The 20,510-nt window shown below is 35.7% G+C and overlaps 3 protein-coding genes across 7 annotated transcripts; 1 reads left to right on the forward strand and 2 right to left on the reverse strand.

The window, feature by feature from the left end:
* Window positions 1-5,315: 5,315 nt before the first annotated feature.
* On the forward strand, window positions 5,316-11,279 carry LOC140792301 (uncharacterized). 5 transcript variants are annotated; one of them, XM_073143207.1, is made up of 4 exons: window positions 5,316-5,554; window positions 6,613-6,777; window positions 7,491-10,084; window positions 10,541-11,279. In XM_073143207.1, the coding sequence occupies exons 3-4, from the start codon at window positions 7,498-7,500 to the stop codon at window positions 10,891-10,893; spliced, it is 2,940 nt and encodes a 979-aa protein (XP_072999308.1). In that variant the 5' UTR covers window positions 5,316-5,554; window positions 6,613-6,777; window positions 7,491-7,497; the 3' UTR covers window positions 10,894-11,279. The 5 variants fall into 5 exon arrangements, with proteins under 5 accessions (XP_072999308.1, XP_072999307.1, XP_072999306.1 ...); XM_073143206.1 differs by having other exon boundaries at window positions 5,327-5,560; XM_073143205.1 differs by having other exon boundaries at window positions 5,327-5,560; window positions 6,613-6,694.
* A 784-nt stretch (window positions 11,280-12,063) lies between these two features.
* LOC140792302 (amino acid permease 8-like) lies at window positions 12,064-14,608 on the reverse strand. Its single transcript, XM_073143209.1, has 6 exons — window positions 14,362-14,608; window positions 13,752-13,985; window positions 13,579-13,672; window positions 13,114-13,462; window positions 12,795-13,022; window positions 12,064-12,704 (listed from the first exon to the last, which is right to left on the reverse strand). The coding sequence occupies exons 1-6, from the start codon at window positions 14,414-14,416 to the stop codon at window positions 12,273-12,275; spliced, it is 1,392 nt and encodes a 463-aa protein (XP_072999310.1). The 5' UTR covers window positions 14,417-14,608; the 3' UTR covers window positions 12,064-12,272.
* A 2,100-nt stretch (window positions 14,609-16,708) lies between these two features.
* LOC140792167 (uncharacterized) lies at window positions 16,709-18,219 on the reverse strand. Its single transcript, XM_073143008.1, has 4 exons — window positions 18,178-18,219; window positions 17,888-17,978; window positions 17,443-17,552; window positions 16,709-17,240 (listed from the first exon to the last, which is right to left on the reverse strand). Exons 1-4 carry the CDS (start codon window positions 18,217-18,219, stop codon window positions 16,758-16,760), a joined length of 726 nt encoding a protein of 241 aa, XP_072999109.1. The 3' UTR covers window positions 16,709-16,757.
* Between the last annotated feature and the right edge of the window lie 2,291 nt (window positions 18,220-20,510).

The raw sequence follows: 20,510 nt of genomic DNA on the forward strand, positions 1-20,510 counted from the left end.
AAATATAAAAGGTTTATCTAGTATATATTTGTGTGCTTATTATATCTCAAGCATATTCTCTCATCTACCTCATGCAAACAGCATGGAGGTATAGATGAGCAGAATTTCAAGTAGAGGCATGAGCAAATATGCGCATTAAATTATAGAGGAGTAATAAAGAGATGTTTTTGTTCTTCGATCGTTCTTATTCACACGCACATTCTATTGTGATTCTTCTTCTTCTTTTTAATTTACTCTTTTTGAAGGAATTTTCTCATTTTTACGCTCTACGTAATATGCTTATTTTGGTTTAATCTTGGGTCTTTTCACTAATTTTAATGCCGACTCTGCCGTTCCAAGATTTTCAAAACCAGGCCAAATACTGGGCTTTCTACAATTTAATAAAAGGACAAGGGTCAATTTAGAAATAGTGAAAAAGATAGGGTGTATGATGAAATAAATAAGTGATGTACCGTCGATCGATTCCTAAAATTAACTAAAATGGAAATTTCACTTATTTAAATGGAAATTTCACTAAAATTAACCAAATTTGCAATTAAAATCCTATATTTGTAAAATATCAGTGAATGGAAAATTCAACTATTTAGGGTGTTAAATGAGAAAAACAAAATTTTTGCATTGACTACCCTGTTTTATGCAATATTAGTTTGACAGAAAAGTCACTTAATGCAGGGTGTTAAATAAAATTTTTACCCAAATTATGGGAATTTTCATTTAAAACCCTATATTTGTGCAATATTAGTACACCAAAAATTCATTTACATAGGGTGTTAAATGAATAAAACAAAATTTGGCATTCTGCACCCTGTTTTATGCACTATTATTTCAACAGAAAATTAACATATAGAAGGTGTTAAATAAAAATTTACTAAAAATTAATGGAATTCAATTACATATAGGACGTTAAATGGAAACTTCACCAAAGTTAAAAAAAATTTGCACTTAGCACCCCATTTTTACGCAAATTCACTTATATATATATATGTGTGTGTGTGTTAAAGGAAAACTTCCCTAAAAATCAAAAGAAATTTGCGTCTATTGCCCGTATTTAATTATTTACGCAACATTATCGAACTGAAAATTCGGTTATATATAGTGTATATGAAATCTTCACAAGAGAATATTGAAAATTCCATTAAGATCCTGTATTAATGATATGATATTATTCGAACTGAAAATTTATATATAGATAGGGTACTAAATAAAATCTTCACCAAAATTAAAGAATTAAAAAAAAATTGCTAATATACATTCAGGGCTGAGAGAGGAGGGAAGCAACAAAAGAAATACACAATCTTTGCTCTCATGGATACGGATGGGGCAATGCCTTAGATTGTAGAAGAGTAATAGAGAGATGTATAAATACATTCTTCCCTTCTTTTATATATATATATATAATTATTTTGAAGGAATTTTCTCATTTTACTCTCTACATAATGTGCTTATTTTGGTTTACGCCCTGTTTTTTTTCACTAACTTTAGCTAAATATGGTGTTTTCTACAATTTAATAAAAGGATAAGGGTCAAATTAAAAATAGTGAATTATGATGAAATAAACACCGAGCAATTCAAAGTTAACGGTCGGACCAGTTCGGATTACGAATGACTGAACCCAGTTTAGCGCCAGATCTCTTTCTTCCCCAAATTTCTCGTCGTCAATGAAACTCGACAGCTCCAAAACCCTAAGTAAGCTTCCGTATCCCCAATTCACGCATGTATGAGGAGGAGATTCTAACCCCCCAAGAAGAAGGATCTGAAGAACAAGCGGAGAGGTTACCTCTTCTCCAAACCCATTCTTTTTCCCCTCGATTTCTTGCTTATTTTGGTGCATTGGTGGCCTAGGTTATTTATTAGCTCGTGCTCTCTCTGGACACTGTTAGCGAATGTTTTATTGTATCAATGATTTTAGCTCAGCATTCCCTTTAGATAAGCTTTAATTTGTTCAACAATAGCTAGCCAAATATGCTGTTGTTTAGTCAATACAAATTTTTTTTTTTCCATTCACTAATATTTTGATAATAATGACACCCACTATTTCACTTCACAATTAAACATCCAATTTTTTTTTTTTTAATAAGACTAAGCTAACTTAAACGAGGCTAAGAAATGAATCAAATCAACTAATATTTAAGTGTTATACTCATTCCAAAGCCTTGCACAGCTGGACAGCTCTATTCTAGAAGCAGGCTGTTAGAATTATGAGTTCTAATTCTAAGTACATTCGTAGCAACATTCTTAATTTCTTGGAGCAAAATATTCTCTATATGGGATAAAGGGCAGCGCTGCCAGTGCATTACAAGCTGAATGATAATTTTCTCCTCTCTAAATACTATCATATATCTCTACATCAGCACATAACAGAAGAATGCATAGAGCATGGGATAGTGACATAATTTGTCCACAAACACACTAATGGATCTTTCTAATTTCCAAAGTGATCATGATCACATTGGAGCTTTTCATAATGCTAGAGCTCAAAAGTCTCACGACTATAACTCTACTTTATGTTAGACACCAAGTTCACTAGTGTTATAATCCATCCACTTGTTCTTTCTTTGACCAGTCATAAAAAGAACAGTCCAAGATTCTTATCTCAAGTGGATCCTTATGTGTATACTTATGTTAATGACCCACTACTTCCTTTGTTTTTGGCACTCCATATAGTTTAACAAAGATCATCTTTTTTGTAACAACAGAACAAAAACCTACGTGGTTTTGGCTCGACTAGAGATTATATATGAATCACTGCTGTCCATTTAGGATGGTCCATCGATCAAGATTCTCTTTTGATTAGGCGCCGGCCAAGTTAATTAGTAGTCTTGGAAGGATTATTTAGACTTTAAATGATGTCCTAGTTAAATCAGTATTGTTAGGATTTGAACTTATGAAATACTCATAATATTTATTTGGTCCCCTTCAGGAACGAATCATAGATGCCATTGGTGATGGTAATGGCAAGAGAGACCAGAACATCAGTTCAATAATTCAGAGAGGATGATAGTGACTTGGTGAGAGGCATATTAGTCTAGTTAGCTTGCCGCCCAGACACTAAGTGGATGTCATTAGATTTGGCAATGTGGCAAACATCCTAGAAATGGATGGCTTTCATACAGTGAATCCGATCTCTTTTTCTACCTTTCTTTTTTGTAATCATCTTGCATGATGCCAAAAGTCTGTCATGCTGGTAGTGTGTCATCCTATTATTGTCTTTGTATACATCACAATTGCATACAAGCCAAGACTGTCATATGTCTTTACATGAACTTCTGAAGTTGGTCAAATATTCCACAGTGGCCTCTGATTTATATGTTTGGTGAAGTAAAGTTGTATAAGTTTCATCTTCCTCTCAAGTAATTCTAAGTGGAGATTACCATGTTATGATTTGGTTTGAACTCATATTCACAGTTCCTCTCATGGCAAGAAGAAATGTCTTGATATGTATTTAACCCATGTAGGAATTGGAAAATCTAGTCATAGAAAATTTGGATGCAAAATCTGATGAAGAATTATTATAGGCCAATTATTGTTGGATAATTAGTATCTAATGCTTCCAATTCTGTCAGCTCTACTACTTCAATAAAAAAACAACCATTACTTTATTGTGTCAAAGGAACTATATAATATCGTGCCACATTGGCATTAGTCAAATGAAGGACAAACATTCTCTTGTTTTTCGTTAAAAATATACTTAGCAATTTTCCCTTGGTAGATTAGGAGAGATGCCTTTAACTGATGACAAGGCTAAGGAGAGTTCACGAGACAAATTAATTGATCTTCTTTGGATTTCCATGGAAGCATTCCATTCCAAAATCTTTATATCTCTTTGATGGAGGCTTGTCTGTCTTCAAGCGTAGCTTTGCTTTTTTTTTTTTTTTTTTTTTCCTCCCCCTCCCCAGGACTCTGTTTTCTTTATACAGATAACAACTTTTAGATCAATATGAGGATGAACTAATTGATTAATAAATTTCCCAGGCTTTTAAAGAACAACACAAGTTGCATTGTGACCATGACTGTGAGCTCATCAAAAGCCCTTTTGCAAGATCCTGCTATCCAATCTCCAGACACCGAGAAGTTGTTTATTGGCATAGCTTCCTATCAGCAAGGATTCAACAAAAGGAAATTTATGTTCTCCTCTTTCCAAGTGGATAGAAGTTGAAGAAATTAGTTCTTGGTATTATGAGCTTAAGCTTATCGTCAACAAGGCAGAATCTTCCTCTTGAATTGCAGATTTAAAAGAGAGCTCCTTTCTTTATATCTTGCTGTGTTTGGCTTATAATAAAACGAAAGAGACCAGTATTTAGGTCATCAAAGTCATACCGGCACAGCGCATGACAAAAGCCATAAGTTTAAATCTTTTTATAAATATTATAGTTAACATTTGATAAATTTTCTACTAAAATTTTGTATATGTATATTTTAGATTTATTATGATGTGTTTTTAAGAGGATTGATCTAGTTGTTTAATATATTTATCAGAGAGGTTAGCCCTTTTTTGTCTAACTATAATTACTTATTAGCTTACGAGTCTATGATTACAGAAAAAAATTACTTAATAATTTGTGAGTATCCAAGATTAAATTACATGCCCATATGAAGATAACTCCATTGCATTGCATGCTTAGTCTTAAGCTAGAAAGTCTATAACAGTGAAATAAGAGCAAACGCTAGAGTAGACTAGGTTTTAGACCTAATCACCAATCATTCAGTATCTCATCGTAGCATTTGATATCTAATACGAATTGGACTGACCAAGAGAAAATTACAAATAACACCTTGGGTATATTGTAAATAAAGTATTCTCATTTCGTTACTTTAAAGTACTTTGTTAAAAACTATCAAGTGGTAGGCAATTTTAACTTAACAAAGATTGGCAGGATGAAATAATAAGCGAAATATTTCATTCATATTAAATGATATTTTTTTATACTATTCTTATCTCTAACATGGTCTTTCAGATTAAACATAAATAATTTTATGAATTTTAACGTTTACATATGATATTAGTATTTTGGAGGCTTAGATTTAATTTTATTATACTGGAAATCTATATTTTAGAGGTTTAGTTTAATTGGGTTAGATTACATCTATCTATGAGGCATTAGTAGGTGACTTGATTTTTTTTTTAAACAAATGAGAGACTTAATTTATAAATAATAAAATATGAGAGCTTTATTTGTAATATACTCAATTTGTGGATGTTATTTATGATTTTTTAATTTACGGAAAAAAATTAAGGAAGGGGTATATTTGTCCTTTTAGATTGGATGCAACAGGCTTTAAATAGTGGAGGAGAGGCGCCCACTTCTCTTTTCAGTGGGCTCTCTATAATTCCAAAAGCTCTTCATCTCCCTCCTCCATTCCTTCTTTGAGCTCTCTTGCCATTCTCCATCCATTTCTACGATTTGGGTTTCCCACTGTGCGAGGCATGGAGTTGGGTTTCCCGCTTTGAGTCTCGGTGCGCAAATTCACTGCAGTACAAGGGCTGCTTCGGAGGAGTTGGCTTGAAATCTCTGACAAATTCGCTATCTTTTAGTGGGTTTCCGTCAATTATCTGGTAAAGGTTCGGTTTTGAACTGCTTTTGGTTCTTTCTGTTGGTCTTGAGTTTGAAATTTACGAAAGAATGGGAGAAGTTCTGTCGCCTTATGTTATAGCAGAATGCAATTGATTTCTTCTTTCTTGAGTATCAATCGGATCGTTCCTTTAAATGATAAGTTGTCTGTCTGACTATATTATAATTCGTTTCTAGACGTTGGGACTGTGAAGACATGAATCGGAACTTGAGTTAAAATACATAATCCCTGTGGTACCATTACGATCCTAAAAGTATAAGGAGAAAAGATCATCATAGGACAACTTCTCCTTCCTCAATTTAGAAACTCACTTAACTCGTCAGTCCTAGGATCATAGATGGCCAATCCTAATGAGGTAGATTCTTGATGTGCTGTTTTAGCTCATCTTAGATTAACTTAAATTCATGAGGAGTAAAATGAATGGATTGCTTCACTTGTCAGATAATGTAAGAACAGTCAATTAGGCTTTAAATTATGAGATTTTTAATTAGTTCGATCAAGAGGAGTTCCAGTTTCCACTTTCAGTGATTTTATATTATTTTTATTAAAACCTATCTAAAAGACTGTAAACAATTTCTTTTCCCTTGTAAATGGAATAACCAATTTTCCACAAAAGTAGAAGAAAGCATAACATGTACACATGTTTTGAATTTTTGTAACATTTGAGACTCTTAAGCATTTATTGCATATAGCAATCTAACAAAAAGATTTATGAAAATTACAGTTATGTATTGTTTCTATAACTAGTTGACTTAAGATTTAAGTTGCTAAAGGAAAGTGTTGTTATCTTTTATAGTCTAACACTCTCCCTTACACGACATTCTAATAGACCCAAGACATGGATATTGAATTAAATGGGTGAATATTTACATTTTTAATGACAAACAGACTCGGTGGAATTTGATCTCATGACCTCCCTCTTTGATACCATGTTTGATAACCAATAAACTGGTTGATCTTAAAGTCTTAAGCTGTTAGAGAGCAATGGTTTTTGTCATTTTATATTCTGACATAGACAAGGATGTATTTTGTATTCTGTAGGTATTTTCCAGAATATGGTATAGGAAAGCTCAATGCGCGAGACAGGAAGCTACAACTATCTTCTATAATTGTTGATGTTCCTGTAAGATCAGTGGATAAAAGTAACATTTGATTCATAAAAGTGTGCAGCTTATAGTAGTATACAAAAGAAATCCTCTTGTCAAAGTGAGTTTGATTATTATTTTTAGAATGATGTAAGTTGCATTATACATTATAATATTGACTTTTAAAATAATTTTGTCTTTGTGTAGTGGCCTTTATTTCCTACAGACACCTATGGATCATCCACTAGCTTTTCTAGATGGTCCCTTCCAGTAGTTGTAGCTCATTTCAAACTTCAAAGGCAAAAAAGAGAACAAAAGAAGGATGTCATATTTAACGCCTTAAAATTTCTTATTTTAATATATACAATAAAAAATGAAATTGCACAATGCCATCTGTGTAGACAATGTTGTCTAAAAAGGTAACTGTATGTCAAAATTTCAAGCTTTAGATGGGAATATTTGCAAGTTTCGGACCTCTTGATTGTTGTAGTGCAAATGTTAGTCTTGCAAGGGCTTAATTATCAAGGAGCATACATGCAAATAAATATATACTCAGGTATATATGCTCCTAAGAGATCAGACTTGGTTTTTACTATACTTTAAATTCCTTCATCATGCTTCTATATTAGTGTCTAACTCTATCTTAGGTTCATCAACTAGTGTGATGTTATTAGCAAACAATATACATCATTGGATATGTAAAATGTAAATTCTCATGTTCTGCCATGTTGGAATATAATTTTACTCAATATTTCTTTCAAATGTTGGTTTAATCACTTAATGTTTAGTGTTTACTGTCACCAAAATAATATTTTTTTTCATCTATGTTTACAGGGATAAAATGAAGGTGGAAGATTCTACTTGTCATTACCGGTTCATCGCATTAATGCTAAAATTCAGCATTTTCCTTCATTTTTGGCCTATCCTCCAGTTAGCATTTTTCCCAATCTCCACATCCCTGTCACTAGAAACCCATGCACTCCTTGACATAAGAAGCCAACTAGATGATCCTATGAATCATCTTTACAGTTGGAATGAGTCCAAATCTCCCTGCCAATTTGTTGGAGTCAGATGCAACTTCAATTCTGACCAAGTGATAGGAATTTCACTTGCAAATTTGTCATTATCTGGCAACATATCGCCGTCAATTTCACGTTTGCGAAATTTAACTTCTCTGGAGCTAGGAGCAAATTCCATCTCAGGCATTCTTCCTCCTGAATTGGCCAACTGCACAAATCTTAGAGTCCTTAATCTCTCAACAAACAGTTTAACTGGCAAGTTGCCAGATCTTTCAAATCTGCAGAACCTACAAGTCCTTGACTTGTCAACAAATGGCTTTCATGGCAATTTCCCAGCTTGGATTGGGGACCTAGAGGGCCTAATTGAACTAGGCCTTGGAGAGAACAGCTTTGAGGAGGGAAATATTCCAGAAAATATTGGAAATCTGAAGAACCTGACATGGCTTTTCTTGGGACAATGTAATCTCAAAGGGGAGATACCTGCCAGCATATTTAAATTGACATCACTCGGAACATTAGACTTCTCCCGCAACCAAATTTCAGGAGAATTTCCAAAAGCAATTTCAAATTTGCGCAACCTCTTCAAGATTGAGCTCTACCAGAATAACTTAACTGGAGAAATTCCTCCTGAGCTTGCAAACCTCACCCTACTATCTGAATTTGACATCTCTCGCAATCAATTGACTGGGAAACTTCCTCCAGAAGTTGGTAACCTTAAAAAGTTGGAAGTTTTTCATGTGTATCGGAACAACTTTTGGGGTGAGCTTCCGGAAGGATTTGGAAGTTTGCAGGCTCTTTGGTCCTTTTCTGTTTATGAAAACAGCTTTTCAGGAGAATTCCCAGCTAATCTTGGTCGATTTTGTCCACTCAACACGTTAGACATATCTGAGAACAACTTCTCTGGCGAATTCCCGAGATTTCTATGCGAAAATAGCAATTTGCAGTTCCTGCTAGCTCTGGACAATAATTTCTCAGGTGAATTTCCAGATTCTTATTCTTCTTGCAAAACATTGCAGAGATTCAGGATTAGTCAAAACCAGTTTACTGGGAAAATTCCAGCTGGGTTGTGGGGATTGCCATATGCAGTCATCATTGATGTAGCGGACAATAGTTTTACTGGAGGGATATCTTCTGATATAGAAATTTCAGGTAGTTTGAGTCAGCTGTATGTGCAGAATAATGAATTCTCTGGTGAACTCCCAGTAGAGCTAGGAACTCTTTGGCGGTTGCAGAAATTTATTGCTTTTAATAATAGCTTTTCTGGTCAAATTCCATCCCAAATTGGAAAGTTGAAGCAGTTGTCATTTTTGCATTTGGAAGGAAATACATTTACAGGATTGATCCCTTCAGAACTCGGTATGTGCAGCAGCTTGGTAGACCTAGACCTTGCACAAAACTTTTTAAGTGGTAATATTCCAGACACACTGACTTTTCTTATGTCACTGAATTCGCTTAATCTATCTCAGAATATTATCAGAGGCTCAATTCCAGAGGGTCTAGAAGCACTCAAACTAAGTTATGTTGATTTTTCTGATAACCAGTTATCAGGAAGGATTCCACCACAGCTTCTGCTGATAGCTGGAGATGAAGCATTCTATGGAAATGATGATCTCTGTATTGATGAGATTCCAGGAAGCCGGAGGTACTCTTTTTCTAATATAAGCTTTTGCAAGTGGAGCCACAGTCCTGGTGATCTCTCCGGAAAACAACTGGTTCTTGTACTATTCATATCGATAGCAACAACTGTTCTTTTAGCTTGTCTGGCATTTTTGCACTACGGAAGATTCAAGTTAGAAGAATCTCGTAGAAAGAGTGATTTGGAGGAAGATATGGAAAAGGGTCCAAAGTGGGTTCTGAAGTCTTTTCATCCACCAGCACTTGATCCAGAAGAGATATGCCATTTGGATGAGGAAAATCTGATTGGATCAGGAGGCACTGGTAAGGTTTATCGATTAGATTTGGATAAGAGCAGAGGGACAGTCGCTGTAAAGCAATTATGGAAGTGCGATTATACAAAGATTTTAATGGCAGAGATAAATTCTTTGGGTAGGATAAGGCACAGAAATATATTGAAGCTTTATGCCTTCTTGACAGGAGGAGGATCAGATTTTCTTGTCTATGAATATATGCCAAATGGTAATCTATATCAAGCACTTCGGCGGGAATTCAAGGGTGGACAACCAGAGTTGGACTGGAATAAGAGGTATAAGATTGCAGTGGGGGCTGCAAAGGGTGTTATGTATCTTCACCATGACTGTTCCCCAGCCATAATTCACAGAGATATAAAATCAGCTAATATTTTGCTTGATGAGGAGTATGAACCAAAACTTGCTGATTTTGGGATTGCAAAGGTTGCCGAAGAGTCGGAACTCAGTTGTTTTGCTGGTACACATGGTTATTTTGCTCCTGGTAAGTTTGCAGACTATGTGTGACTTTTCTCTATTGATGTAACTGTTATTCCTCGTAGCTTAGTTATGCCTAATAAAAGAAATAGAATTAAACGTACCAATATTATAAGGATAATATTTTTTCAGTTTTACAACTGATTTCTTTAGCAATTAAGAATATGTGGAAAGAAAAACTAGCTCTGTTAGTAGTTCTTTCGGCTTTCTGTAATTGAAGTTATCCTATGCATATATACAATATCTCCTGTCATCTAAGTACAGAAGCTTAAAGTTTTTGTCATAACATATTAGATCTTGATAATGGACATGCATAGCTCTTTGTTTCCTGATAGTCTCTCCTAATTTCACATGCATGCTTCAAAGGGGTATTGATTCTGAAGTCTTTGGATATTTTAAAGATCTAATTGAACTAGTATGGAGTTAAACTTACTTGTTTTGCACATTATTGGACATCTTGCAGAAATAGCATATTCTCTCAAGGCAACTGAGAAGAGTGATATCTACAGTTTTGGTGTTGTCCTGCTAGAGTTGCTTACTGGCCGCAGTCCAACAGATTGTCAGTTTGATGGTGAAAAGGATCTTATATATTGGGTCTCAACCCATCTGGATGACAAAAATCTTGCAGAAGTTTTGGATCATAGAGTGTCTCTTTTTGCAGAAGATGATATGAAAAAAATCTTGAATATTGCCATGCTTTGCACCACCAAGTTGCCATCCCTGAGGCCTACAATGAGAGAGGTCGTGAACATGCTTGTTGATGCCGATCCTTGTTTTGCGACAAAGAAAGCAGAGAAAAGTAGTAAGAACTGCTAGCTTTTTCTTAAGCAGTTCTTTCAGTTAGTGAGTTCGGGTGCCTTCTGGTAGATGACCATTGTAGGCATTTAGGCATTTCCAGGCTTTAGATGTTTTTCTTTAGCCATTATCAATAGAAGCATAGTTTAGTTTTGTCGTGTAACTAAGCATTTTCCTGTTTTATCATCTGTACAGAAGCAATAGGATATAACATCTTTATCATCATTACAATGCTGAAGTTTTCTAAGTCTTAACTTCTCGCTCTGTTATGATGGTGTCCACCTGTGACTATGCATCAAGCATTTATGATGTATAGACTATAGAGTGGAATTCTATGTACTCATGAACAGCAGACAATGTGGAACAAGATTTTGGTATGAAGAAACCTGGAAATCTTTATAGTGTTAGTTTGGTTATTTCCACAACCAAGGGAATTACTTGAATTTTCTTTTCTTACTGCTCATACTATGTCGGATTTCCTGCTAAAGTGATCACAGGATCAGGCGATGGAAGTACACCAGGCTTCTTATTCAATAGTACCATAAATTGGTATTTAATTCAATTTTCTGAAATAAGTTTCCTATTCTGAGATCATAAATTTTTTTAAGTCCACGATTTTTGGAGAACAGCTTATTGTGATATCTAATAGTCTGTGACCTCTGTTGCAAGAGCATCACGCCAAAGAGGACAAAAGAGCTTCAGACCATTGGAGCAGGTTGTGATGATATTTTCAATCCATTTTTACAATGTTTATGATCAGTGAAGTAAATTAGCAACTTTTATGTACATCAATGCTAGAAACAGCCATTAACTTTTTTATATTTGAAATGGGGACTTAATGATGTTCCAATTAAATTAATGCCGTCGGAATTCAAATCTGAAAACACTTATACAATATGAATCTTTTTAACTATGTGCATACCAACCCATTGGCTACCGAAAAAGAGAGACATTTCTTACTAGTTGTGCAGTATTGCTCAAACTTACCTTAAGATGAAATCTCACTAAGATGAGAATGTGTCAGGGTCAAATTTTTGTTCTTCTCTAGGCTGACACATTCTCCATTCTCCTAGTTAGACAGAGAATAAACGCAAACAAGCTATTCTGTTCATTGTTTTATCTTGTTCATTTTAGAGTTGGATGCAGATATGTCAAATTCTTGAAAAGAAGTGCAATGCAAGGACACGAGGATTTAGCAAGTAAGCAGAAACAGCAGGTCAGCTCTCTATTCTAATTGCTTGCACCTTAAGATCCACAACTACTATTCAACCCAAGAAGAACTACTTCCATATTGTCAAGGCAAATTCTTGTCATCATCACTCATCTTTCTTCTCCTATACTCACCGTTGCGTTTTTGCTATCATCATGTAACTCATCCTTCACTTGAGCCTAACAAATCTTCAGCTCACTATCTTGAAAGGGGTAGCAGTTTTGAGGCTGTCCACAATGTCTGCCACGGAGCCAATGCTCACTACAACTGAAATCAGTAAACAGAACATGCTCAAGCTCTGCAGCAAGACCCACTTCTGCATTCCCTTACTTATCTTTTCCTGAGCCAAATGCATGCTTATCGGAAAATAAACCGTCAATGGCCAGAAGCTCAATGCGCCAAGTAGCCCCAAGACCGCATTGAAGAATGGCACCACCATGGCCACAAATGTCGTTATGATGATGATCACCGATCGCAGGACGAGCTTCGAGAGTGTGAAGCTCAACAGACCACTTTCAACAAGTGGAAGTCTGATAGTGTAGACTCTGTGGATGAACTTGGCTTCTGGCCACCGCGAGGCGATTTGTCTCTCGATTGTAGCAAAGATCGGTTGCGCGTAAACCTAAACGAAGATTGATAAGAACTAGTAAAGGATTAGCTCATGATGCTATAATTCAGCAAGTATAGAGTCTTTGATGCAATCAAAGTAGACCTGGTATGCTCCAACAAGATGGAGGATGATGCATATATTGGCGACATCTACAAGCCAGAACGGCTCATAGAATCCGAAACCAGTGAGGATGTTACCAGGAGCATAATTTCCAAATGCAGCATAGCCAGTGCATCCTAGAGAGAGGTAGAAGATGGTTGTGGCTCCAATTCCATACATTGCTGCCTTCTTCATTGTTTTGTTCTCTGGAGGTGTAGACTTCAATGTATCCTGCACAACAAAAAAAAGAAAAGAAAAGTTAAAATGATTCAATTCTCTGATACATAGACAATTTACCAAGTACTAAAGTTTCAACAAGCACCTGGATTTCAATGAGGACTTCAGCGAAGGTGTATGCAAAGGCTATGTTCCCCAAAGCTAGGAGGGAGTTCCATGTCTTCTTGGTGGAAGACAAGCCAGTACTGCCTGTTAACCTCCCTCTGGTGTTACCATGAGAAACCCATTTCGCAAGCGAAAGGCCAAGCCCGATGAAGGAGTAGGCAAACGACATGATCGCCGCCACCACCGACAGCCATGTTATGTTCTCCAAGCTTGGAAACTGGGAGAGGATCACCTGAACTACTCCAAACACCACCATGAGCATGGTTCCTGAGGCATCACACTTCGCATTGTGCCCATTTATATGAAAGCAGTCTGATCTCCTTATTGCACTAGTGATGCATGAAGACAGTAACAATTGTAACTATCTCAGTTAGTTAATTATAAATCAAATAACGGAATGCATCAAGTAGGGATATCAAATGGCATTGCGATGATCATGGCTTACATCATGCTCGTAGTGGCTGTGATTGTGTAGCCTACCATGGTTCCCCACAGGTTCACGTACTGAGCAACTCCACACATGAAAACTTCTCTGCGACCTTAGAAGAAGAAAGTGTTTGTTAGCATGATAAGTGTGAGGAAATGTCAAGTAAAGGTTGTGAGGTTTTGGAAGAATACCTAGGTATGATCTGACTGCGTCCATGTATGTTCTATTTCTAGCTCCGGTTACCGGATCCGGTGATCGATATGAATTTGCCAGCAGTGTTGAGGTGTAGTAGGTGACGCAGGCGAAGCCGGTGAGCGCGAGTGGTCCGGCGACCCAACCCAGTTGCGCGACACTCCAAGCCAGGGCTAGCACCCCGGAGCCGATCACGGCGGTGACGATGTGCGCCGTTGCAGTCCAAACAGTCCCTGAGTATTATTAGACATGATTATTATTGTTAATCTTTTAGCTAATAACTTGAAACTTTTAATAAAGTTTGGTGAATTCCTCACCAAGTCGACCATCAAATTACAATAACATTATTTCTTTACTCCCTCTCTCTTTCTCTCTCTCTCTCTCAAAAAAAAAAAAAACAAAAACAAAAGAAAAATAAAAAAGAAAAGAAAAGAAAAGAATAGCATTCTTGAGTTGACATCTTTCTCTTAAAAATCATTCTTGAGTTTAGAAGTTATCAAGTGACATACATAATAATGAAATAATTAAATAGAAAAAGAATGCATACATATATAATAGAAATTTATATTGAGATCAAGGCATATATGAAGGTAGATTAAAAGATAGCACCTTTTCTACCATGATCATCACCCACTTCAATGTCTTCTATTATCATCTTCTCCATGTTTCTTTCTGGCTTTGCTCTCCAACCTCTCACGCAGTTCACATGATATTGGAGATATTGGAGTTAGTAGTAATTCTATATATAGAAAGAGAGAAATGGAGAGAGAGGGTAAATATGTCAGTTAATGCTCCAAAAAATGGGCAGAGTCCACGTCCAAAGCAAGAGAAAACGAGTTGGGGCTTACGTTGGGATATAGAATTCTTCCATATATTCGGACTTTTATGACAAGAAGTAATGCTTCTGTGAATTTACGTACGCACCCTTATATATATATATATATATATATATATATATGAGGGGTGACTCATGATATATAGATTAATTAGATAATTAGGCCAACATTTCTAATAAACGGATTTGAGCTAAAATCATATATGTGCTTCGGTGAAAAATCCAGCAAATACTAGGTCATTATTGTAACATAATTGTTAAGTCTTATCGCGAGAAAAGGTTATGAATTTAATTTCTTTGTGAACATTGAAGGTAATGTTTGATAGATTTTTCACGAGGACATATAAACACATGTTTTGAGCCTATTATGATTTTCTTTTTGTAAGGATCGATCTAATCATCTAATTTATATATCCTGAATGATTAATCTAAACTCATAACTTCTATCATGATACACTGGATAATGGGCAGATGTCAAAGATTTTGACTCGATTTTTTTAAATTTTACTAGCTTTTTGATACTACTATTCCGGTACGGTTGCTTACATGCTACTACCTTGCAAACCACTCGACTGACAACAATCATATACCATATGAGATGACTCTGCAATGACGATTCACAAAGAAAGGAGAATCATATGAATCATTTTTAGTTGTCCTGCCATCAGAAACCATTCATTCAGTGGATGCTTAGGATGAATCTATACATAAAAGGTGGCAAGAGCATACAACAAGCTAGTGACATAAATTCTTCGTCTACTTTATTGCTAGTATAGTCAAATAAGCACGTTGGCTTGTGAGCTGCTTGAGCTCAGCTTATTTCAAATTTGAGTTCAGCTCGTTTAGCTTGTTATGATTTATTTATCGCCCCTCAAAAAGAAGTCCTTTTTTTTTTTAGCTCTTCTTGTTTTTAGACTATTTCTAAACTCAATCTGAAGTTAGAATTCATAAAAAAAAACAGTTGATAACTATCCTTTTGACACTTCCAAAAACAACATAGTGAGGATAATAGATATGTACGCTTCCACGTATCACATATCTAAGAAAACAAAGAATTTCTAAGCAATTGAATGTAAATGCCAGTTGTGGCGATGGAGATTGGAGAATGAAAGAAACACTACTTTGTCTTAGAGAAAGTAGAAAGCTAACAGATGGATAAGAATCTAATCTTAAGACAAATATTAACCAATAGATCATCGAAGTGCTATGTCTAGTGAGCGCATTATATATTAGCTGACAAGGATTGGAGTCTCAAAAAGATAACAATTTTATCAAATTTTGGGTGTCTGCAAAGGCTTGCTTCCACTAATTGTTCTTATATTTACTCTAAAAACAAGTTCAATGGCCTCTTTTTTTTGTATATTTATCCTTCATTTTTTCTAATTTGCAGGTATATGTACCCTCAAAATGTCTCAAAATATACCTATATATGGACATATATAGTTGTTCTTCTTTAAAACTTTAATTAATACATGCTTCCAAAGTTCCCAACAAAGTTCTGTGGCTAGATTGATTGAGAGGATAAATTAAGCCATGGAGTAGTAGTGCAGAATAAATGTTCTCTCTTTTCCCCTCACTTTTGTCACATCATTTGTGTACGGATTCATCATTGTCCATAATTTACCTCCATTAAAGAGGTTATTATGGAGTGGTGAGCAACTTTTCTTTTTCCGATTGTAGAAGCTGGCTGGCACTCTCACGAACTAAACAAAAGCTCTCTCTTTTTTTTTTTCTTTTTTTTCTTTCCAACTTACATAAATATAATGGATTTCGCTCAGAGATTATTCTAGAATAACCAATTAACCCAATTATATACACTAAAAGTAGAGAAAAAGAATTCCTAAAAGGTCAAAAGGATAGGGCTATATTTGTAACTCTTGTCTCCTATTGTGGTTTGCTTGGGAAATCCACTATGGTTGGCATGATCCATGAAGGCTAACAAATTCTGTTGGCTTCCATCTGTTGACGTAGGTAGTGTGAGATTTGGATGACTTCAGAAATAATTAGGGGGATGAGATCACTGTGCAAGTGTCCTCTTTAATACTTTATGGCCATACTTATCTGCCAACCACTTACAACGTTTCTTTGAGTAGTTTTTTTCACATTCACATTCATTACATCTGAAGGTATCATTGATATGTTTTCTTAGAATTCGATTTGTTTAAGGAAGTTACCACCAGCATTCTGATTTCGAATGATTAAGATTGAAACTTAAAATGTTTCTGAAGATTAAGCAACCAGTGAGGAAGTACCTTCTACAATTCAAATTTGAAAAGTTCAGCATGCTTGATGTGGACAATGATGTCTGCAACTGATCCAATATTGGCAACAGCTGAGACAGAGACAGCCTAAGCTCATGAGTTGCTGCGTCACCCACTTCTGCTGTCCCCTCTTGATCTTTGCTTGAGTGATGATGTACATGGCCACAACAGACCCCAGCAAGCCAACAGTTGCATTGAAGAATGGCAAGAGCATCGCAACCGTGGTGGTGAATACTAAGATATTCGCAGGAGAAGCTTGCAGAGTGTGAATTTAGTGTGTTTGACTTATCGAAAGGAATTCTTGTGGAGTAGACCCTGTTAAAGAAGGCTGAATTTGGGAAGTTTGTAGCTAGCCATTGCTCGTAGAATGCAAAGAGTGGCTGTGCAAATATCTGAAACAAGTTGAACATAATCATATATTCAAGCACAGTTCAACTAGTTGGTAGATTATTTTTTTTAAGGATTAATTCTTGATCTCTTTCTCTTGTAACGACATGCTGGCTACTCTTTTAAGTTACATTTAATTCCCATTTATTCGTACACAAGAACATCAAAATGCAACAACATAGTAGCAGCATTATGTGAATTACATACCTGATATGCTCCAATGAGATGTATAAGAACAGCAAAGTTCGCTACATCAATGAGCCAGAAGGGTTCACTAAAGCCTGTAAAAATATTCCCTGGGGTATCATCTCCAAAAGCTGCATAGCCCACATAACCAAGAGAGATGTAGAATACTGATGTAGTTCCTATGCCACATGCTTGCTTTGTTCATCGTTTTATTTTCAGGTGGTGGAAACTTTGAAGTCTCCTTCAGAAACATGAACTTGTGAATAATGAAGTTGTGTATATGAGTAAACTACTATTAGCTGAAAGACCGATAGATTCAGTGTAGTTGAGTTAGGATACTTGTCAATGTGACAAAGAATGATATGCATAATCATAATGCCTAACATAGTCCATCACTAAGAAACAATTGCATTCGCACATCATTATGATTGTATTGCCGGAAACAAAAATCTATAATATCATGTACCTGTATCTCTATCAGAAGCATGGAGAAAGAGTATGCAAAGGAAAGATTCCCAAGTGGTTGAAAGAAAGGCCAAATCTTTGTGGTTACGGATCTAGTTTGGCCTCCTATCTTTACTCCAGATGACGTTCCTCTGAATTCAGCATGAGACAAGAAGTCAATTACGCACAAGCATAATCCAATGGCAGAATATGCAAATGACATTGCCGTGGTTACATAAACAAGTGCTGCAGTTTTCTCTAATTTGAGAAATAGTGATAATACTACTTTGATCGAACCATAGATTACAGTACAGAAAACTCCAGAAGCTCTCCATGGAGCATTCTGACCTCCATCATGGAAACAATTTGATAGCTTGATGGACCTTCCTTATAGTTATGATTAGAAAATGTCAGATAGTAGGCCCTGGCATATAACTATAAAATAATCTGTACATAAAAAAAAAGTCGATTTGCTGAATAAAACATCTAAAACATTTGCTTGGGCATGAAAAAGTTGGACAGAGACTTGAATATAGACTCTGCATGCAGATGGCTATTTACATCATGCTCATAGCAGCATTAATTATATAACCCACCATACTTCCCCAAAGTGTAGCATACTGGATGATGCCGCAAACCTGTGCTTCTTTCACACCTGCAAATGATGATAAGGTGGTAAAGAAAACAATCCGATGCTATGTTATTGTTGAGAATTATTTGATAGAATCATGCAATAATGGATCATCGTATTCACCCTGGAAACCTTTTATCCACTGACAATGGCCGATGTAGTAAACAAGTGTCCAGATGCTTCTATGATATTGATCAGACTATCTGCTGCATTATGAGTTGGCTTGATTATGTAAGGACAATTCAAATCATTGTTCCAAATTATTTTACGTTTATTGAATCCTCAAATATGTTATGGATTTCTGTTTTTAATGAGACAACTTTATTTTCTTTTCTTTTTTCTCTGATTCTTATATTGTCTTTCCATTTGTTATTGACTTTAAAAATCTGAATATGCAAATGTTCTTCAGCCTCTAAATACTTGACTAACTTCTTTACAGAGAATTCTAACAGACAATTCTTTATTTACAAAATACTATACCAAAATTGAACTTCAACCACTCCCACTAGTAAAATACATTGAGCAAAAAGTTTCAAGGAATTAAGTCCTAATGCCAAAGGTCACATAAAACTATTCGAACAGGTGCCATAGATTTTTCTAATAAGAACTATGGAGACGAACCGTACGGTTAGAATGGTACCTAGACATGCTCTTATTGCATTGGTGATCTATAACAATTACAGAGTAGAGCTGAAGTGTAATAGGTAATGACTGCAAAGAGAGAGAGAACCAAGGGACCAAATATCCATCCCAATTGCGTAAAACTCCATGAGGGCATCAGTGTGCTTGATCCCACAAGTGCTGTAATTACATATGCTATAGCAGTCCAGACAGTACCTAGATTGTCAAGATAGTTGAATTAATCAATCTCTCAATATATTGAATTAAGGTCAAGAATATAGAGGAACGCAAGAAAAGCTAATTTAGCTAATACAAGAAGTTGAATCAGAAAATAGTCCTGTATACACTTTATTTATCAACTATGCTGACAATATAACTATATTTTTATCAGTAGATGCCAGCCATCTAAGTAAAGCAAATGCATCCAGAGATATAGTGTGTCGTAGTTGAATGAATGTATGCATCTTTTCATTGATATATATGCAATTGTGTATACCAAATACGAGTAAGTAGGAAACTTGCTATATCTACATATGTTTCACCATTGGATGATCACGTTTATATCTTGGACAATACAAAGGAAACTAACAGAGTGCATAATACAATTACCATTTCAATTTCTCCGCAGCTGGGATTTGTCGGTAGAACTCCAGCCAAGAGTATTTGCCACAGAATAAATCTTTTGGTCCTCTACTGAAGGATAGAAGAACGTAAACAATGCACAGTTGGACCAATATCAAGATGGATTCTGAGGCCATCTGGATGAGGAAAGGTTGTTTCACTCATTTAGCTTGTTTTATTTTGTTTTATCTAGTACCAGGTGCTTTATGATCTTGTTCAGTTATATGGTGCCCTACATCTATTTCCATTTTTTTTTATCTGTCTTGGACTTTATTATGATGAGTTGCAACATTGTTTGTAGATCCATAGTTTCACATTTTTCTGATATCTTTCTTTGTTTCTTTCCAATACGCATACCCTTCTTCCATTTTTGCCCGTCTTATTACCCAGCCAGCATTATTAAGTGAACATGTCAAATAAGAGAACTTCCAAAGAACTGCAACTAAAACAGAAAATCTACTACAGTGGATCTATAACCAACGCAATATATATTGTTGGCATTTCCACTTGGATGTTTACGAAGGTTCTAATGCCAAGCATAAAGAAAAATTACCTGTTCTAGTACGGCCATCATCCACAACCTTTCCATTTCCATCCCACAAACACACAGAGAGAGAGAGAGAGAGAGAGAGAGAGAGAGGCATACATCAACTTAAATAGCCATCACCACACTTGTTAATTTGCATTGACAGAGATGTCAATTAACTTGCATTAAATACTTCAGACACCTGTCGTCCACAGTCCCCTTCGCGTAACTTCCATTCCTGTCTTT

Source organism: Typha latifolia, chromosome 7, assembly GCF_019914945.1.
Source record: "Typha latifolia isolate L0001 chromosome 7, TyphaL0001v2, whole genome shotgun sequence".
Lineage (NCBI taxonomy): Eukaryota > Viridiplantae > Streptophyta > Magnoliopsida > Poales > Typhaceae > Typha > Typha latifolia.